At 63.5% G+C, this 18,874-nt stretch overlaps 1 protein-coding gene across 1 annotated transcript; it reads right to left on the reverse strand.

The window, feature by feature from the left end:
* Nucleotides 1-336: 336 nt before the first annotated feature.
* Nucleotides 337-8,350, reverse strand: SPTBN4 (spectrin beta, non-erythrocytic 4; the record flags this gene model as incomplete). The annotated part of the gene is made up of 17 exons (XM_054187741.1): nucleotides 8,233-8,350; nucleotides 7,991-8,142; nucleotides 6,833-7,006; nucleotides 6,654-6,745; nucleotides 6,474-6,554; nucleotides 6,262-6,377; nucleotides 5,853-5,965; nucleotides 4,872-5,059; nucleotides 4,665-4,782; nucleotides 4,414-4,572; nucleotides 3,920-4,222; nucleotides 3,671-3,821; nucleotides 2,677-3,547; nucleotides 2,457-2,594; nucleotides 1,072-1,828; nucleotides 761-963; nucleotides 337-427 (listed from the first exon to the last, which is right to left on the reverse strand). Coding segments are annotated over exons 1-17 (3,825 nt in total), but the record flags the coding sequence as incomplete, so codon positions are not given.
* Between the last annotated feature and the right edge of the window lie 10,524 nt (nucleotides 8,351-18,874).

Consider the following 18,874-nt stretch of genomic DNA (forward strand, 5'->3'; position numbering starts at 1 on the left):
CCCATCCCGGCCACCCACGAAGCCCCCTGAGATGTTGAGGAACATCTATGGGGGGGGCAGGACCCCCTGGTCCAGCTCCAGGGGGTGGCCTTGGGGACAATCCACCCCCCCAAAGCCATCCAGACCCCCCCAAGGATGGTGACACCGACGTGGGGTGACACCAGCGTGGGGTGCCACCAGCAGCACCCATCCCACCTCCTACCAAGCCCCCGCACCCATCTCAGCACCCAACCCCCCCTCCTCCATGGGTAATTTGGGGGGGCATCAGGGGTTGGGGGGGGGTGTCAGAGGTTGGGGGGGGGTCAGAGGGGTGGGGGTCGGGGGTCCGGGTCCCACCTCCCGGCAGTTCTGGAGGAACCGCTGGAGCTCCAGATGGTCCTTGAGCCGCTGCATCCACTCCTGGGCCAGCTCGTAGTTGCGGTGGCTCCTGCGGGGGGCGGGGGCGGGGGGGGGGGATGTCCATCTCATCCTTGACACCCCCCCCCCCCGCCCCCCCACCCCCCCCACCCCCGGAACCCTAATTAAGCACCTAATTAACCCCACTCCACCCCCTCGTCAAGCAAATTAACCCAAGGGGGAAACTGAGGCACGGCATTGTGTGCGCCCCGTCGGCCGTGGGGAGGAGGCCCCAGCAGATCCATCTCCATCATTGTCCCGGGGGGGGGGGTGGGGGGTGGTCCTGGGTGCTGGGGGGAGGTGGGGGGGGGCGGGTCTTGAGTGTCAGGGTGGGGGTCAAGGCGTTGCCATCCCGGCCACCTACTTGGTGCGAAGCCCCTCCATCTCCTGGGCCACGCGGTCGCTGTAGAGGTTGCCCTGCCGTTGGAGGCTCTCGCCGGCTTGGAGGGTCTGTTGGATCTTCTGCAGGTTGAGCTCCATGGTGGTGGTGAAGTCCTTGTGCTTCTTGATGGCGTTGGTGACCCCTTCCACCGTGTCGGGCAGCTCGGCGTGGACCAGGGCGGACTCCTGGAGAAGGGACAGGAGGAGACGTCGGCGTCGGTCCTCTCCGTTCTTCTCCTCGCTCCCCAACTCCAAGTGGGTGGTCAAGCCGGACCTTCTCCCGCCCGTCTTTACCTGGTTGTAGAGGCTGGTCTGGCATTGTTGGACGTCCCGCAGGAAGAGGTGGAAGACGTGCGATTGCACCAGCACCTCCCGCCGCGTCTCCCAGCTCTGCAACAACTTGCCCCAACCCGCGTCCAGCTTCTGCAACCACTGCTGCAAGGAGAGGTAGGGCACCTCCATCTCCTCCAAGGCCAGGAGGTCGCTGGCCGCTTGGATCTTGGCGTAGTCCTCCTCGTAGCCGTTGATTTCCTCCTTGAGGGCCGCGTGGTGGTTCAGCAACCTCTCGGCTTCGCTCAAGCTATCGGGCACCTCCTGGCAAGCAACGGCCGCTTGGGTCTTCACCAACCAACCGAGGAAGTTGTCCAAGTCTTGGATGAACTGTTGCAAGCGGCCGGCGATGGTCAAAGAGTCCTCGCAACCTTGGAGCGCCCTCTTGAGGGCCTCCCACTCTTCGCTGATCTGCTCGAAGGGCAGCAGGATCTCCAGGGCCCTCCCAGGGTGGGAGGCGGCCAAAGCTTCGCCTTCCTGTTGAAGCTCCACCAACCGAGGTTCCAAGACCACCAAAGCGGCCTCCATGGTGGAGAGGCGACGTTGCAAGGCCAAGACGCCGCCCAGGTCGCCGCTGCCCGATTGCGTGGCTTCGATGGCTTTTCTCTTCTCCCGCACCTGCGCCTTCATCTCACTGCACTCCAGCAGGTAGTTCTGGATCTTCAGGACGGAGCTGAGTTGGCTCTTCTTGCGTTCCACCAGCTCCACCACCCGGTTCCACCTGGGGATGGAGGTGGGACAAGACCAGGATGGAACTCTGCACCACGCGTTGCCACCAGCATGGGGTCCACCTTGGACACTGTGGACTCCCAGGATGGGTTTGGTCCATGGCACTGGAGAGCTGGACCCCACAGGGACGTCCCACCACGTTGGGAGAACCACAGGATTGGGGTCTACGAGCAGCTCCACAGATGGTTCCCTCCAATGAGGAGCCCCCAAGTGGGGTGAGGTCCATCTTGAGGATTATGGACCCCCGGGATGGGTTTGGCCAATGGCACTGGAGAGCTGGACCCCATAGGGACGTCCCACCAGGTTGGGAGAACCACAGGCTTGGGGTCTACAAGCAGCCCCACAGATGGTTCCCCCAAACAAGGAGGCCCCAAGTGGGGTGAGGTCCACCTTGGGCATTGTGGACTCCCAGGATGGGTTTGGACCATAGCACTGGAGAACTTGGCTCCATGGGGACATCCCACCAGGCTGGGAGAACCACAGGCTTGGGGTCTACAAGCAGCCCCACAGCTGGTTCCCCCCAACGAGGAGCCCCCAAGCGGGGTGAGGTCCACCTTGGGCATCACAGACCACCAGGAGGGACTTGGCCCCACAGCTTGGCCCCCTCCCCACACCCATACCTGCTGTTGAGGTGGTCCTGGCAGGAGCGGACCTCCTCCGAGCTGGGGTGGCCCCCATCCACCAACTGCTGCACCACCTGGTTGACATCCAGGATCCGTCCCATGACGCTGTTCATCTCCTGGTCCAGGCTCTCAAACCTGGGGAGATGTGAGCCGCGAGGTCCACCCTGGGACAAGGGACCCGGGCATCCGGCCCCCTTCCCCACTCCACCCCACACACCTATGTTGGACCACCTCAACCTCATCCAGCTCCTCCGGCACCTCCATCCTCTCCAACCACTGCTCCTTCTCATCCACCCAGACCTCGCAGGCGTGGACCTCGCTGAACATACGGTAGACGGCCAAGGCATCCTGCAACCACTGCTGCCGTAGGACGGCCACCTCGGCCACCTCCCCGTAGAGCTGCTCCACCTCCACCACCCGGATCTGCACGTCAACCCCTTGACGGTGTTCGGGTGCCAGAAGAGCCAACTGCTTCCGAAGGGCCAAGACGGCCGCCCGGTGCTTCTCCACCTCTTCCACCACCGCCCGGTGCTTCCGCAGAAGAGCTTGGGTGGAATAGTCATCATGGCCAAAGTCATCGCTGGAGACGATGCGGTAGGTGTCCTGCAACCAGGCCACCAAGTCGTCCGTCTCGGCGCTGAACTGGAAGAAGTTGAGGGCCTCCTGCAACCGCTGTTGGTGCAACCCCGTCACCTCCTCCAGCTTCTTCCAGCGGAGGCGAACCTCCCGCATCTTCTCCTGGATCCCACCGGGGCTGAAGCGTTTCTTGGCCAAGATCTGCTCGCCCCTCTTCATGGTCTGGTGCAAGAGCGCCCGGCGGCTGCCCAGTTCGCCCAGCATGCTCTTGTGCTTGTTGGTCAAGGTCAAGACGCTGCTCAGGTCCCGGCCGCACGTCTTGGCGGCCAAGATCTGCTCCTTCTCACGGATCCATGCCTCGGCCTCCTCCATCTCCTGAAAGAAGGCCCAGAGCTGGCGAGAGTCCTCCAGTTCCTTGCGTCTCTTGCCCGCCAGTTCCCCCAGTTCCTCCAGGCAGGTCTGGACGTGGTTGACCCGGTTGCAGATGATCTGGGGGTCACAGGGTTGGTAGCCTGGACCAAGAGAACCAGCTCTTAGCGGAGATGGTCTACAGCGCCCCGAAGACCTTGGTTGACCACTCCCAAGGCCAAGCATCTCCCAGTCTTGGCGGTGCCCCTCCCGGTGCCCCACGTTACCCTCCAGCTCGGAGAACTTGAGCGCAGCGGCGTTGAGGGCCTGCACCCGCTCAGTCTGGGCGGAGATGTCGGCCTCCAGCAGCCCGTGCTTCTGCAGCAGGTCCTCAACCTCCAGAAGATGCTTCCCCAAATCCTTGGAGACCAGCAACACCTGGGGAAGGGACACGAGACCACGGCGGGGAGGGGCTGGAGCTTCCCACCGTGTCCTCCATGGGGAGAACCCGGGACCCACCAGGCCTCCAGCTCTACCTGCATCTCCTCCATCCAGTCAATCATATAGACCATCTCCTGGAAGATCTTCTGTAGGGCTAAGTTCTGCTCCAGACGGGCACGGCGGGCGCAGACCAGTTCGGTCAAGAGCCCCCACTGCCGCAGGATGTTGTCCTTCTGGGCGCTGATGCGTTTGGTGTCGTAGTAGCCCTCGGACTCCATCTCCAGGGCCAGCTCCACCACCACTTGGATGCGCTCTTGGTAGGAGGAGATGTCGGCCTCGATGGCCTCGTGCTTCTTCATGGCGGCCTCCACCGCCGGCAGGTCGTAGCCAAAGTTGTCCTGGGGTTGGGGGGAGATGGCATCAGGGTAGTCCCCCCCACCGTGGTCAACGAGGGAGCCCAACGAGGCAAGACTGGAGATCCCACCACCCAAGCGTTGGGGTTCTCACCACCCCCCCGGGCCAGGGAGAGGACCCAGGCATCCCGCCCCAGGGTGGGGGGGGTCCCCACCGAGCCCCCACCCCGTCCCACCTGGGAGACCAGGCGTTGGTTCTCGTTCAGCCACGTCTCTCTCATGACAGCCTTGTGGTCAAAACGTTGGGCCAACAGCTCCAGCTTCTCCTGCCGGATCAACTCGTTGCGCAACGCCACCTCCCGCTCATGCTCTGCCTTCTCCAAGCAGGTCCAAGCCTGAGGGGTGGGACATCGGGCTCACCGAGGGGGTCCCCACCCCTTCTCGGGGTTCCCCTGGCACGGAGATGCCACCCCCGTCCCACCAGCACCTTGTTGATGTCAGAGATGCTCTTGCCCTCGCTGGGGACATAGAGTTTGCGGTTGTTGGCCCGGAGTTTGCTCTGGATGGTGAAGAGCAGGACCTCCAGGTTCCCCTTCTCCTGGAACCTAGGGGGTGGCAGCGCCAGGTCAGGATACGGTCACGGCTTCTCCCCCCGCCCCCCGTGGTTGTCCTCCCCACCCCAGGAGGTGCTCACTTGACAGGTTTCTCCAGGGTGCAGAAGGCGGTGAAGGCTTGGAGCTGCTGCTGGACCCCGGTGAGGGAGTTGGCGAACTTCTGGTTGCCGATGATGGCGATGGTGTGCTGGATCCAGGCCAGCAGCTCGGCTGCCAGCGCCTCGTACCGCTCGATGATGGCCTCGATCTCCATGGCTTGATCCAGAACCTGGGGGAGAGGGGTGGGGCGCCGGCACGGCTCAGGGCTGTGTCCCACGGAAGCCCCTGGAGCAACGAGGGGTGGCCGGAGGTGCCACCTCCTCGGTCCGGCCCCTCCAGAGACCGGCACGGCCCTATCCTGGCGCCCCGTGCAGTGAGAGATGGGACATCCCACGGAGCAAAGGATAGGACATCCCACGGAGCAAAGGATGCGGCACCCCATGGACCAAGGGATGGGACAACCCATGGACCAAAGGATGGGGCACCCCATGGAGCAAAGGATGGGGCACCCCATGGAGCCAGGGATGGGACATCCCATGGACCAAAGGATGGGACAACCCATGGACCAAAGGATGGGACAACCCACAGAGCAAAGGATGGGACTATGCATGGAGCAAAGGATGGGGCACCCCATGGAGCAAGGATGGGGCACCCCATGGACCAAGGGATGGGACAACCCATAGACCAAAGGATGGAGAACACCATGGACCAAGGGATAGGACACCCCATGGAGCAAAGGATGGGGCACCCCATGGACCAAGGGATGGGACAACCCATGAACCAAAGGATGGGGCACCCCACGGAGCCAGGGATGGGGCACCCCACGGACCAAGGGATAGAACACCCCATGGAGCAAAGGATGGGGCACCCCACAGACCAAGGGGTGGGACAACCCATGGAGCAAAGGATGGGGCACCCCATGGAGCAAAGGATGGGGAACACCATGGGCCAAGGGATGGGGCACACCATGGGCCAAGGGATGGGGCAACCCACCGACCCACAGAGCGTGGGCCAAACCCCACCTTCCCGATGCGCTTCCCCTCCACCGCTAGCGCCTTCATCTTGGAGAAGTAGTGGTAGAAGGACACCACGTAGGTGATGATGGACTTCTCATCGGGGTCCTCCATGTTGACGTCTAGAGGTGAGGGGGGGGGGGGGATGTGAAACATCGGTCCCCGAATTCCCCCTCCCTCCCCCCGGTTCCCCAGAGTCGTCCCCCCCCCCCGACCACCAGCCCTGGTCCAGCAAAGCCCATCCCCAACCCCAGGTTGCTCCCCTCAACCTTGACCCCACCCCGCCAAAATCCTTCCAAGGTGGAAAACGAAGCTGAGAGCAATTAGCTGGAGGGGTGGAGATGCCCCACCCCATGCGGACAGACAGATGGACGGACGGACGGACAAACCCCCCCCCCCCATCTTGTCCCGTCCCTACCCTCGGGGTCCAGCAGCTTGCTGAGCCCCAGCTGCTGCTCGGCCGTGTTGAAGGCTTGTTGAAGGTTGTAGGTTGCGTTGGACTTGGTCAACTTGTGGAAGTCGATGAGGTCCGGCCTGCAAGCGGGACACAGCCGCTTCCAGCCCCCCACCCCACAGAGGGGACCCAGGCGTCCGGGTTGCTCCCCCCCTTACTGTCCCCCCACGGTGGACCTGTGCTTGTGGATGAGCGCGTTGAAGGCCAACCCATCCCTCCAGCTGGTGGTGAAGTTCTGGATGTTCACCTCGGGGTAGCTGTGGGGAAAAGTTGGGGATCACAGGGTGAGGGATCCGTCCTCCATCCATGGGGGGGTCCATCCCTCGTCCATCCCAGCTCTGGGGGTCACTGCTCACCCTGCCGTCTTCATCTGGCACCAGAGCAGAAGAGCGTCCTTGGCCGAACGCGTCTCCCGGTTGTCTTCGGTCTTGATCTTGATCACCTGGATCTGGGGAAAGCCAGGGGGCACTGACGCACGGCGGGGTCCTGGCGTGGGGACAGCGTCCCCGGCAGGGGAACAACCCCGCCCCGCTACCTGGAAGCGGAGGATGATGGTCCAGATGAGGCCGAGGGTGAGACGGTGGTTGCCATCCACGATGTCGTGGGAGCCCACGTTCTCCAGGTGGACCCGTTGCTCCTTGAGGAACTGCAATGCCTTGTCCACGTTCTCCAAGGAGTGGATCCGCATCCGGCCCCGCGTCGGCTTGGGCTGACGGAGACACCCACACTCGTCACCCCCACCGCCAAGAAGGTCCACCCCCACCGCCAAGAAGGTCCTCCCATCCAGCTCACAAACTGGAGGTGGATGGGACCTGCGAGCACCCTTTGCATGGGGTGGGGGTGGTGATGGGGACATCTGAGGTCATCACGACCTGGTGGCAGATGGGACATGGGTGGTGGCGGGGAGGTCCCAGCTCAACCCAACCCAGTGGTAGATGGGACATGGGTGACGGTGGTGGTGGAGACATCCTGGGTCATTGCAAGCTGGTGGTCGATGCGATCTGGGGGGTGGTGGTGATGACAGGGAGGTGCCCAGCTCATCCCAGTACGGTGGTAGATAGGACCGGGGGGGTGGTGGTGGTGATGGGAAGGTCCCACCTCAGCCCACCCTGGTGGTAGGTGGGACCTGGTGGTGGTAACGGGGAAGTCCCAGCTCATCCCAGTATGGTGGTAGGTGGGACGTGGGTGATGGTGGTGGTGATGGGGAGGTCCCAGCTCAACCCAGTATGGTGGTAGGTGGGACGTGGGGGGTGGTGGTGGTGATGGGAAGGTCCCAGCTCATCCCAGTATGGTGGTAGATGGGATGTGAGTGATGGTGGTGGTGGTGGAGAGGTCCCAACCCATCCCAGTGTGGCGGTGGATGGGACGTGGGTGATGGTGGTGGTGATGGAGAGGTCCCAACTCATCCTAGTATGGTGGTAGATGGAACCTAGCGGTGGTGGTGGAGAGGTCCCAACCCATCCCAGTGTGGCGGTGGGTGGGACGTGGGTGATGGTGGTGGTGACAGGGAGGTCCCAGCTCAACCCAACGCGGTGGTAGATGGAACCTGGCTGGTGGTGGTGGTGGTGGTGACAGGAAGGTTCTGGGTCATCGTGACCCGGTGGTAGATGGGACCTGGTGGTGGTGACGGGGAGGTCCCAGCTCCTCCCAGTACGGTGGTGGATGGTGGTGGGTGGGAGGTGCCGTCCCTCACCAGTTGCTCCCCGGAGAGCACCTCCAGCAGGCGGGTGAGGACGTAGCCGTCGCGCAGGTCGGCATAGAGGTCCCCGATGCGGCAGGAGACACGGGCCAGGTGGGCGTTCACCCACTTGGTGAAGGTCTTCTTCTGCACCGCGTCCCGCTCCTCTGCCAGGGGGCGGGGGGGGAGGGTCAGTGGGTGGGTGGGGGTCACCCATGGCGGGATGGGGGGGGTAGAGGGGTGGGGGTGGGACCTACCGGCCAAAGCCTTGATGCGGGAGCACTCGAAGAGCTTGGGGTCGTCCCAGCCCCGGGGCTCGGGCCCTTCCCAGTTGTTGTTCTGCTGCTCCATGGTGGCCACCTCGGCCGCCGCCATGGGGCTGGGGTTGGGGGGGGGGACGACTGGGGGGGAGGGGGGGGGGGTCACACACGCACACGCGTGTGGGGTGGGGGGGGAAAGCTGCTCCTGGAGCTGCCCTGGAAGGTGCCGGGGCCCGGGTTGGGGGCGGGGGGGGGGGGACGCTGAGTCAGGAGAGCACGGAGCTCCCCCCGGCACCCCCATAACCCCCCCAGCACCCCATAGAGGCCCCTGCAGTGACCCCCCCAGCACCCCTGTGACCCCCCCCAGCAACCCCATAACCCCCCCAGCACCCCATAGAATGCCCCAGGACCCCATAACCCCCCCCGAACCCTATACAGGCCCCCCCAAGACCCCCAGCATCCCCATAACCCCCCCAGCACCCAATAGAGCCCCCCACAGTGACCCCCCAGCACCCCTGTGACCCCCCCGCCATCCCCATAACCCCCCCCAGCACCCCATGTAACCCCCCCCAGGAACTCCCTGCAGCCCCCCCCCCCAGCACCCCATATAATACCCCCAGCAGCCCCTGTGACCCCCCCAGCACCCCACAGAGTCCCCCCAGCACCCCTATAACCCCCCCCCAGCACCCCATAGAATGCCCCAGGACCCCATAACCCCCCCCCAAACCCTATACAGGCCCCCCTGAGCCCCCCAGCATCCCCATAACCCCCCCAGCACCCCATAGAGCCCCCCACAGTGACTCCCCCAGCACCCCTGTGACCCCACTCCCCCCATAACACCCCCCAGCACCCCCACTGACCCCCCCGGCATCCCCATAACCCCCCCAGCACCCCTGTGACCCCCCCAGCACCCCCTGCAGCCCCCCCCAGCCCCCCAAAAAGTCCCCCAGGACCTCTGTAACCCCCCCAGCCCCCCATAGAGCCCCCCCAGCAACCCCCAGCACCCCATAGAGCCCCCCCAGCACCCCTTATAGGCCCCCCAGCACCCCAGTGACTCCCCTATAATCCCCCCCACCCCCCTGCAGCCCCCCTATAGCATCCCCTGCACAGCCCACCCCCCTAGCACCCCCATAACCCCCCCAGCACCCCATAGAGCCCCCCCAGCACCCCTATAACACCCCCCCAGCACCCCCTATAGAACCCCCACCCCTCTGCAGCCCCCCTATAGCATCCCCTGCAGAGGGCCCCCCCCCCCAGCACCCCATGGAGCCCCCCCAGCACCCCCATAAACCCCCCAGCACCCCATAGAGCCCCCCCAGCGCCCCCATAACGCCCCCAGCACGCCATGTAACCCCTCCCAACATCCCCATAAGCCCCCCCAGCGCCCCATGGAGCCCCCCCAGCACCCCCATAAGCCCCCCCAGCACCCCATGTAACCCCCCCAACATCCCCATAACCCCCCCAGCACCCCATGGAGCCCCCCCAGCATCCCCCTTGTAGCATCCCCTGCACTCCCCCCCCCAGCCCCCCCGCCCCCCCCCCTTCGGCCGCAGCAGGATCGGGCCCCTCCCGCCGGTCACCTTGAGGGACCCCGGCACCGCACCGGGGCCCCCCCGCGGACACGCAGCGGGGACCCCCCCCGGGGCTGTCGTTCCCCCCCCGCCCCCCCCCCCGCGGTACCGAGAAACACACCACCCCCCCCCCCACCCGGTTCACGGCCACCAGGACCGGAGGGATGGGGGGATGCTGGGGGGGGGATGCTGGGGGGGGGATGCTGGGGGGGGGGACGGTGTTGGGGGGGGGGGGGGGACGATGGGGGGGGGCATGATGAGGATGGGGGGGGGGAGGATAATGCCGGGGGGAGGGATGATGATGCCGGGGGGGGTGGGAAGATGATGTCGGGAGGGTGGATGCTGATGCCGGGGAGGGGGGGGATGATGGAGGGGGGGGGGGATGATGATGATGGGGGGTCGGTGATGCCGGGGGGGGTCTCACCGTGCCGTGGGGGGGGCGGGGGGGGGGGAAGGGGGGAGGGTCGGTACCGCCCGGGCCCGGTTCTCCCTGCGCACGGGAGCGAGCGCCGCCGCCCGGCCCCGCCCCCGCCCCGCCACGTCCCTCCCCCCCCCCCCCGCCGTGCGTCGCCCCCCCCCGCCCCCCCCCCGCCACCGGCGGAGTCCCCCCGGGTCCCGAAACTGCGGCGGGGGAGGGATGGGGGCACGGAGCGGGACCGTATGGAGCGGGGGGGGCCACGGAGCGGGATGGTATAGACCGGGGAGGGGGGGGGCACAGACCGGGGGAGGGGGGGACACGGATGGGGATGGTATAGACCGGGGGGGGGGGGCACGGAGCGGGATGGGGGAGTCATGGACCGGGACCCTATGGAGCGGGGCGGGGGGGGCACGGAACGGGGGGAGGGCACGGATGGGGACCCTATGGATCGCGGGGGGGGGGGGGGGGGAGGGATCGGGACCCTGTGGATCGCGGGGGGGACACGCAGATGAGGACCCTATGGAGCGGGGGGGCACAGATGGGGACCTTATGGATCGGGGGGGGCACGGGGGGAGGACATGGAGGGGGTACCCCCCCACTGCACCCCGGAACTGGCCAGGGGTCAAGGGACCCCCCCGGGGGGGTCTCTGGGGTTGGGGGGGGGGGGGCTGATAGTTTGGGGGGGGGGGGGGGCTTGGGGTTTGGGGGGGTGTTAGTGGGGTTATGGGGGGGGTTGGGGGGGGTCACAGAGGGGGGGTCCATGGGGCTGCTATGGGGCAGGCAGAGCCTGTATGGGGCAGACAGGGCATATGTGGGACATACATGGGGCCAGGCAGAGCCCCTATGGGCTGTATGGGGCCGCTATGGGGCAGGCAGGGCTGCTATGGGGCAGGCAGGGCATATGTGGGACACGCGTGGGGCCAGGCAGAGCCCCTCTGGGCTGTATGGGGCCACTATGGGGCAGGCAGGGCCTATATGGGGCAGACAGGGCATATATGGGACATATGTGGGGCCAGGCAGAGCCCCTCTGGGCTGTATGGGGCCACTATGGGGCAGGCAGGGCCTATATGGGGCAGACAGGGCATATATGGGACATATGTGGGGCCAGGCAGAGCCCCTGTGGGCTGTATGGGGCCGCTATGGGGCAGGCAGGGCCTATATGGGGCAGACAGGACATATGTGGGGCCAGGCAGAGCCCCTGTGGGCTGTATGGGGCTGCTATGGGGCAGGCAGGGCTGCTGCGGGGCAGACAGGGCATATGTGGGACATATGTGGGGCCAGGCAGAGCCCCTGTGGGCTGTATGGGGCCGCTATGGGGCAGGCAGGGCCTATATGGGGCAGACAGGACATATGTGGGGCCAGGCAGAGCCCCTGTGGGCTGTATGGGGCTGCTATGGGGCAGGCAGGGCTCCTGTGGGGCAGGCAGGACCTATATGGGGCAGACAGGGCATCTGTGGGACCATACGTGGGGCCAGGCAGAGCCCCTGTGGGCTGTATGGGGCCGCTCTGGGGTTGTTTATCCGCTGTGGGGCGCTGGGGGGAGAAGCCACAAACCTGACGCCCCTTCCCCGGGGCTATTCCCCCCCCCCCTTATTTCTAGGCAAAAGATTCCCACCGTTATGCCTCCGTAATCCGTAACTCCAGCCAGGCTTCCCGCATCCCTCGGGGCGACCGAAGAGCCTCCACGGCGCCGCCCGCCCGTGAAGTTTCGCGGCGTCTGCGAGACACTCGGTGCGGGTTCCTCGGGGGTCGTTTGGGGTGAGGAGACCCTTCCTCCCGTTGTCTTCTTGAGCCGTGGCAGGAGAGGAGAAGTTTGCCGGAAGTTTGCCAACTTCTTGAGGATGATAACAGTTTGCCGACTTCTTGAGGACGATAATGTGCCGACTTCTTGAGGACGATAATTTGCCGACTTCTTGACGGACGATAACAGTTTGCCGAATTCTTGAGGACAATAATAGTTTGCCGACTTCTTGAGGATGACAATTTGCCGACTTCTTGAGGACGACAGTTTGCCGACTTCTTGAGGACGACAGTTTGCCGACTTCTTGAGGACGACAATAGTTTGCCAAATTCTTGAGGATGATAATTTGCCGACTTCTTGAGGATGACAATTTGCTGACTTCTTGAGGACAACGATAGTTTGCTGACTTCTTGATGGATGATAATTTGCCGACTTCTCAAGGACGATAATTTGCCGACTTCTCGAGGATGACAATTTGCTGACTTCTTGAGGACAACAATAGTTTGCCAACTTCTTGATGGATGACAATTTGCCGACTTCTTGAGGACAACAATAGTTTGCCGACTTCTTGATGGACGGAGAGATGAGGGGAGGGCGGTTGATGGGGTCTACCTTGACTTCAGCGGGGCGTTCAACACCGTCTCCCACAGCGTCCTCCTAGGGAAGCTCAGGAAGAGACAAACGGACAAGAAGGTGGATAGGAAACTGGTTAAAAGACAGAGCTCAGAGGGTGGTGATCAGGGGCACGGAGTCTCGTTGAAGGTCAGCGATGAGCGGTGTTCCCCAGGGGTCAGTACCTGGGTCCAGTCCTCTTCGATGGATTCATCGATGACCTGGCTGAAGGGACAAGAGCACACCCTCAAGCGTGTTGGCCCATGACACAAAGCTGGGGGGGGGGTGGGGGTGACTGACACACCGGAAGGTCGTGCGATGGGCCCTGGTGGCCGAGAAGGCCAATGGCATCTTGGGGGGCATCAAGAAGAGCGTGGCCAGCGGGTGGAGGGAGGTCATCCTCCCCCTCTGCGCTGCCCTGGGGAGGCCGCACCTGGAGTTGTGGGTCCAGTTCTGGGCTCCCCGGGTCAAGAGGGACAGGGAACGGCTGGAGAGGGGACAACAAAGGGCTACCAAGATGCCGAGGGGACTGCAACACCTCCCTGATGGAGAAAGGCCGAGGGATTTGGGTCTCTTCAGGCTGGAAAAAAGACAGCTGAGGGGGAACCTTATCGACGTTTATAAATACTGAAAGGGGGGGTGTCAGGAGGATGGGGCCAGGCTCTTCTCAGTGGTGCCCGGGGACAGGACAAGGGGTAACGGGCACAAACTTGACCATGGGAAGCTCCACCTAAACACGAGGAGGAACTTCTTTACCTTTGAGGGTGGCAGAGCCCTGGCACAGGCTGCCCAGAGAGGTGGGGGAGTCTCCGTCTCTGGAGACATCCCAAACCCGCCTGGGCGGATTCCCGTGCCACCTGCTCTGGGTGACCCTGCTCTGGCCGGGGGGTTGGACGGGATGATCTCCAGAGAGCCCTTCCCACCCTACGATTCTATGACGATAAGGACGGTCTTTGAAGCAGCCACGGCTCCGTCCCGATTGGAACAGGAGAACAGAGCTGACATGTCAAAGAATGTCGCAGCCATGAACCGCTTCTCGTCCTTGCACCCTTGGCGATGGGCTACTCCTCCCCGTCCCCTCGTTATTGCCCTCCGCCACAGCGGCTCAGCGACCAACTGTTTTCACGCAGCAAGAAGGTCAGCGGTTAACAATTTTCTCCCGCAGTCAGCAGGGCGGTAGGAAAGAAAGAGCTTTTATTTCCGGTTATAAAGCGAGCAGCGGCGCCCGTCTTCGGGTTAACGACTCGTTCTCAGCGGCCCACGCCAGCGGCGGAGAGGATCGAAGGAAACGCCGTAAAGGCCGCAACTCGTCTCTAGCGACTCTCTCGCTTAAAAAACCGCCCTGAGCATCCCCCATCCCCCGGACACGCGTCCCCGTTGCAGAAGCGCTTCTCCCTTGGCGCGCGGCCGGCGTTGAAGTAACGGGAAAATTCAGCTTTTTCTGCGGGCACCTCCCCTAGCTGCCCGTCTGCCGGACCCCGTCAAACGTCCGAGGCAGCGACGGACAAACGGATGCACGGAAAAGGTGGCGTCGCCCTTTCGGGGAGGGCGAAACGGAGGCTGGCGTGTGTTACGTCCCGCTTCCGATTCGTAAATTCTCAATGGCGCGGACTAAGGTGAGGTAAATCCCGAGGTCCATCCAGAAACCTTTATTAGCTTCCCCAAATGGTTAGCGTAGGTCTTAACGAGCCCCCGTTAATTGGTTAGGGGCATAACGAATCATGGCAAGCGGCGAGGTGTGCGTTGTGCTACTTCGCAACAGGGATGGGACAACTAATGGCCAGCGGTACTTAAGGTGGTACTTCAGGTCGTTACTTCGCGACTCCCAACCGTTTACTTAACGATTCCGAGAGAAAAGAGAAATGAGGGATGGAGAAAGGAAAAGACGGCGAAAAAGACCGAGAGAAAGAGCTCACCCGGCCTGGCGCCAGCGTCGTTCTCAGGGAATCTTCCCAGGTATCGTCATCTTCTTTCTTGGAAAAATCTTCCCAGGCATCGTCTTCTTTCTTGGGAAGAGTCTCCCCAGGCACGGTCTTCTTCCTTGGGAAGAGTCTTCCCAGGCATCATCTTCTTCCTTGGGAAGTCTTCCCCGGCACGGTCTTCTTCCTTGGGCAGAGTCTTCCCAGGCACGGTCTTTCTTGGGAAGAGTCTCCCCAGGCATGGTCTTCCTTGGGAAGAGTCTTCCCAGGCATCGTCTTCTTTCTTGGGAAGAGTTTTCCCAGGCACGGTCTTCGTTCTTGGGAAGAATCTTCCCAGGCACAATCTTCTTTTTTGGGAAGAATCTTCCCAGGCACGGTCTTCCTTCTATTGTTTCTTCCTTGTTCCTCCCAGGGGCACTTATTTTCCCCTTTTCTGTTTGCCGAATTAGCAGGGTCCACCCCCCATGCCGAGGACAGCCTTGCCTCAGGTTTCTCCCTTCTCCCGGGTGAGGTGTAGCATGATTTGGGCGGAGAGACGAGTGCCACAGTCACGCACGTTTAGCATGATCCCTATAATCTCCATTAGCGCATGCAGGGGCGTGCGCTTTCGCATGCATTTCGTGGATAACGAAGCAAAGGGCACTCGTGGGCCACAACGGCCTGGAGAACTGAGACCGAGCGAGCTCACCACACCAGTGGCAGAACGATCCCGTCTTCACAAGTCAGGTCTCCCCCACTTTCAGGCGCCGGAAGCGTGAGCCTTCTCAGTTCTTCGAAGGCCAGGCCTGCGTTCTTTATTTCCTTGCAGGTGTTCGAGGCGTCCCATGGAAGGCTTGGAGGGCCTCCTGCCCCCCAGCAGGGAATTTACAGTCCGTCCCTTGCAGCGTGTGGGAAGGCAAAGACGGGGCATGGGATAACGACGACATCGGCCAAAAATACAAAAGTACCGCATTGTTCGCGCGTTAAGGGAAAGTCTAAAATCGAGAGGCTTCGGAGGTAGAAAACGGTCGCAGCCGGCGTGAGGAATACGACACCCGCGGCTCCCCAGTAAGGATGCTCATGAAGCTACGCGAGGTCCGGGGCGGGATGCGGTTATTCCGTGGCTTTACCTTACGATGGATAGCAGATCCGGGAAGGGGACGATGCCATGAAACAGATAAGCTGCCAATTCGCCGCCTGCTGGCTAGTGGGAGCCAACGTTTTGTCGAATTTTGAGGAAATCGGCGCGAACTTGGCTCATTTTATAACACCTAAAACACACCTCCGTCCCGAGGGCTACCCGCCGCTGAGGCGCGACCACTCCTCCTGGCGCCTGCGCCCCGCGCTTCTCGTAAACTCCACCTTTCGTTCTGAAGCGAGAGAGTTTTGCACCAATCGCGGTGAACGCACGCGTGACCGACGTCGCTCAAACTCCACCTCGAAGGTAGCAAATGGTATAAAAATAATAGGCCGAGAGAGGGGGGATACCCGGGGAAGACACCGTCGCGAATGATTCCATCACCCATTTCTGGCGTCGGTCGATGGGATGAGCCTTTCTTCCCCGGTATTTATCACCGGCAATCCTAAGAACCTATATATGTACCCGTTCTGTAAACAAACCGCCCTTTTTAAGTAGCTGGTCGTCTCGGTTTCTCACCGAATAGCGACCCAAAGGCTCGAGAGTGGCCGCGCTGGTTTGTGGAGCACGACTGGACTGAAGGCGCAGCCCGCCCTTAAAGCGCATCCAAATCGTTAACGGTTTAATGCGTTATTAAACGCCACTGGACCCCTAGTGGCGAATTGGGCACCCCTCAGAATTTAAACCTGGCCTCCCACCTGCGTGAGGAGCGGTTAGAACGACAAAGGGGGTTTATTTTCTGCCAAAACCGCTTGGCCCCTTCTCACGCCAAGAGCCGGGGGAAGGAGGAACTGGGGGCCAGGAGGGAAGTAAACACGGCGCGCAGCTTTCGGGTGGAAAAGCTGGGTCCTGTGAGGAAAACCGCCTCCTGCGAGACGGGGCGAGGCGTCCGCTCGCTAATAGTAGAGAGTAGCACTAGAATAGTACCACAGATCTGCCTCCTCCTCCTCCTCCTCCTGGCGGGGGGCTGTGAGGCCACCCCGGCGCTGGGTTTGGCGGAGTTCGGGGGCTCCATCCCCTGAGGGGAGCGCTGCTGCCGGCGCGGCAGGAAGGCTGCCGACGGCCGGGCCGGGGGTTGACGGGGGCTTTCCCCGAGGAGAGCGTCTCCCCAGCGCGGGGCCGCTCCCGGAGGGGAAGGGGGGTGGTGGTGGGGGGTTCCAGCCGCCCGTGCGGGGCCGTCCCTGAAGAGACGAGGAGAAGAGCGGGGGCTCCCTCCACAGCGCCGCCGCCGCCGCCTCCCCGGCCCTTCCCGCCGCGCACCGGTGGCGGCTGCGCGCGGCGTCAGGTGACGGGGACGGGCTGTGGCGGGAGGGAAGGGAGGGGCGGCGCCATTTTGCGGAGGGGAGGGAGAGGGCGAGGGCCGCGCGTGGGCCGGGAGCGCGGGGGAGAGAAGGGGTGTGCGGAGGGGGAATGGCGGGGCTGTGGGAGGGAGCGTGTGAGGGGAGCGGGTGTCGGTGTGAGGGGGGAGTGAGGAGAGCGGGTGTCAGCGTGAGGGGAGCGGGTGTCGGTGTGAGGGGAGTGAGGGGAGCGGGTGTCAGTGTGGGGGGAGCGAGGGGAATGGGTGTCAGTGTGAGGGGGGAGTGAAGGGAATGGGTGTCAGTGTGGGGGGAGCGAGGGGAGCGGGTGTCAGCGTGAGGGGGGGAGCGAGGGGAGCGGGTGTCAGTGTGAGGGGGGAGCGAGGGGAGCGGGTGTCAGTGTGAGGAGGGAGCGAGGGGAATGGGTGTCAGTGTGAGGGGGGAGCGAGGGGAATGGGTGTCAGTGTGAGGGGAGCGAGGGGAGCGGGTGTCAGTGTGAGGGGGGAGCGAGGGGAATGGGTGTCAGTGTGGGGGGAGCGAGGGGAATGGGTGTCAGCGTGAGGGGGGAGCGAGGGGAATGGGTGTCAGTGTGGGGGGAGCGAGGGGAATGGGTGTCAGTGTGAGGGGGGAGCGAGGGGAATGGGTGTCAGTGTGGGGGGAGCGAGGGGAATGGGTGTCAGCGTGAGGGGGGAGCGAGGGGAGCGGGTGTCAGTGTGAGGAGGGAGCGAGGGGAGCGGGTGTCAGTGTGAGGGGGGAGCGAGGGGAATGGGTGTCAGTGTGAGGGGGGAGCGAGGGGAGCGGGTGTCAGTGTGAGGGGTGTGCGGGACGGTGTGCGGAGGGGGAATGGCGGGGCTATGGGAGGGAGGGTGTGAGGGGAGCGGGTGTCAGTGTGAGGGGGGAGCGAGGGGAGCGGGTGTTCAGCGTGAGGGGGTGTCGCGTTAAAAGGGCTGTAGTTTCGATATTTGCCTGCCAGAGTCCCGGGACTTTCGCTCATTTACTCTCGGCGTCCCACCAAAGGACTTTGACCGAATCCGATTCGCAAATAATCGAAATCAGTGACTTCGTTGGGAGCGACGGTCGCAGGTTGGAGGGTGCCGTCGATAAATTCCCTGACTACAATAGCGCTGGTTACTTGAGGTTAATACCGCTGGCGAAAATGACGACAGCGCCACAAGCCGGGGGTGACGTTCCCCAGCGGGGGAAAGGCGCAGCGTGACCCGGCGCGGCGTCCCGGCCTGGGGCGGAGGAAGAGAACGCAGCCCTTCCACTGCCTCCGTCAGGTTATTGAGTTTCTTCTCTCCCAATTTAACAGCCGTTTTCTCCCCGGAGTTAGGCGGTTTCCCTCCCCTAGGCGCCGCGCGGTGTGGTTTGGGTGGGGAGAGCCGAGCGCTGTGGGGTCGTTTACGTTTCGCGTGACCGTGGGGGCGTGCAGGGGCGTCAACTCGAACGTGGCTTTCGCGGGCCACGAGGCAAAGGCGCTGTTTCTCAGGGACGCAGAGAGCTGCGCGAGGTTCTCTCTTGTTTTCTCCGTTTTACTGGCTCTGCTGACGAAAAGCAGGGCTGTCCCGGCTCCCCGAGACCCCCCCCAGTTATTTATGTACCCTGTGATGGCCAGACCCAGCCGTCACCCCCCTCGCCCCGGGGTTGCCCAAGGGAGAGCAAAGCCAGCCTTAATTGCTCTTTGGGCACGGAGACTTCACCTCACGATCCAAATTCCGGGGTGGGGGGGGCAAGGAGCGGGACTGTATGGACCGGGGAGAGGCACGGATCGGGCCCCTATGGCCCGGGGGGGGGGCACGGACCAGGACTGTATGGACCGGGGCTGTATACACCTGGGGGGGGGGCACAGGCCGGGGGGGGCATGGATCGGGAGAGCCCTATGGACCGGGACGGTAAAGACCGGGATTATATAGATTCGGCGGGGGGGGGGGGAGGGGCATGGAGCGGGACCATATGGACCGGGGGG

The sequence above is a fragment of the Rissa tridactyla genome, unplaced genomic scaffold, assembly GCF_028500815.1.
Source record: "Rissa tridactyla isolate bRisTri1 unplaced genomic scaffold, bRisTri1.patW.cur.20221130 scaffold_701, whole genome shotgun sequence".
NCBI lineage: Eukaryota > Metazoa > Chordata > Aves > Charadriiformes > Laridae > Rissa > Rissa tridactyla.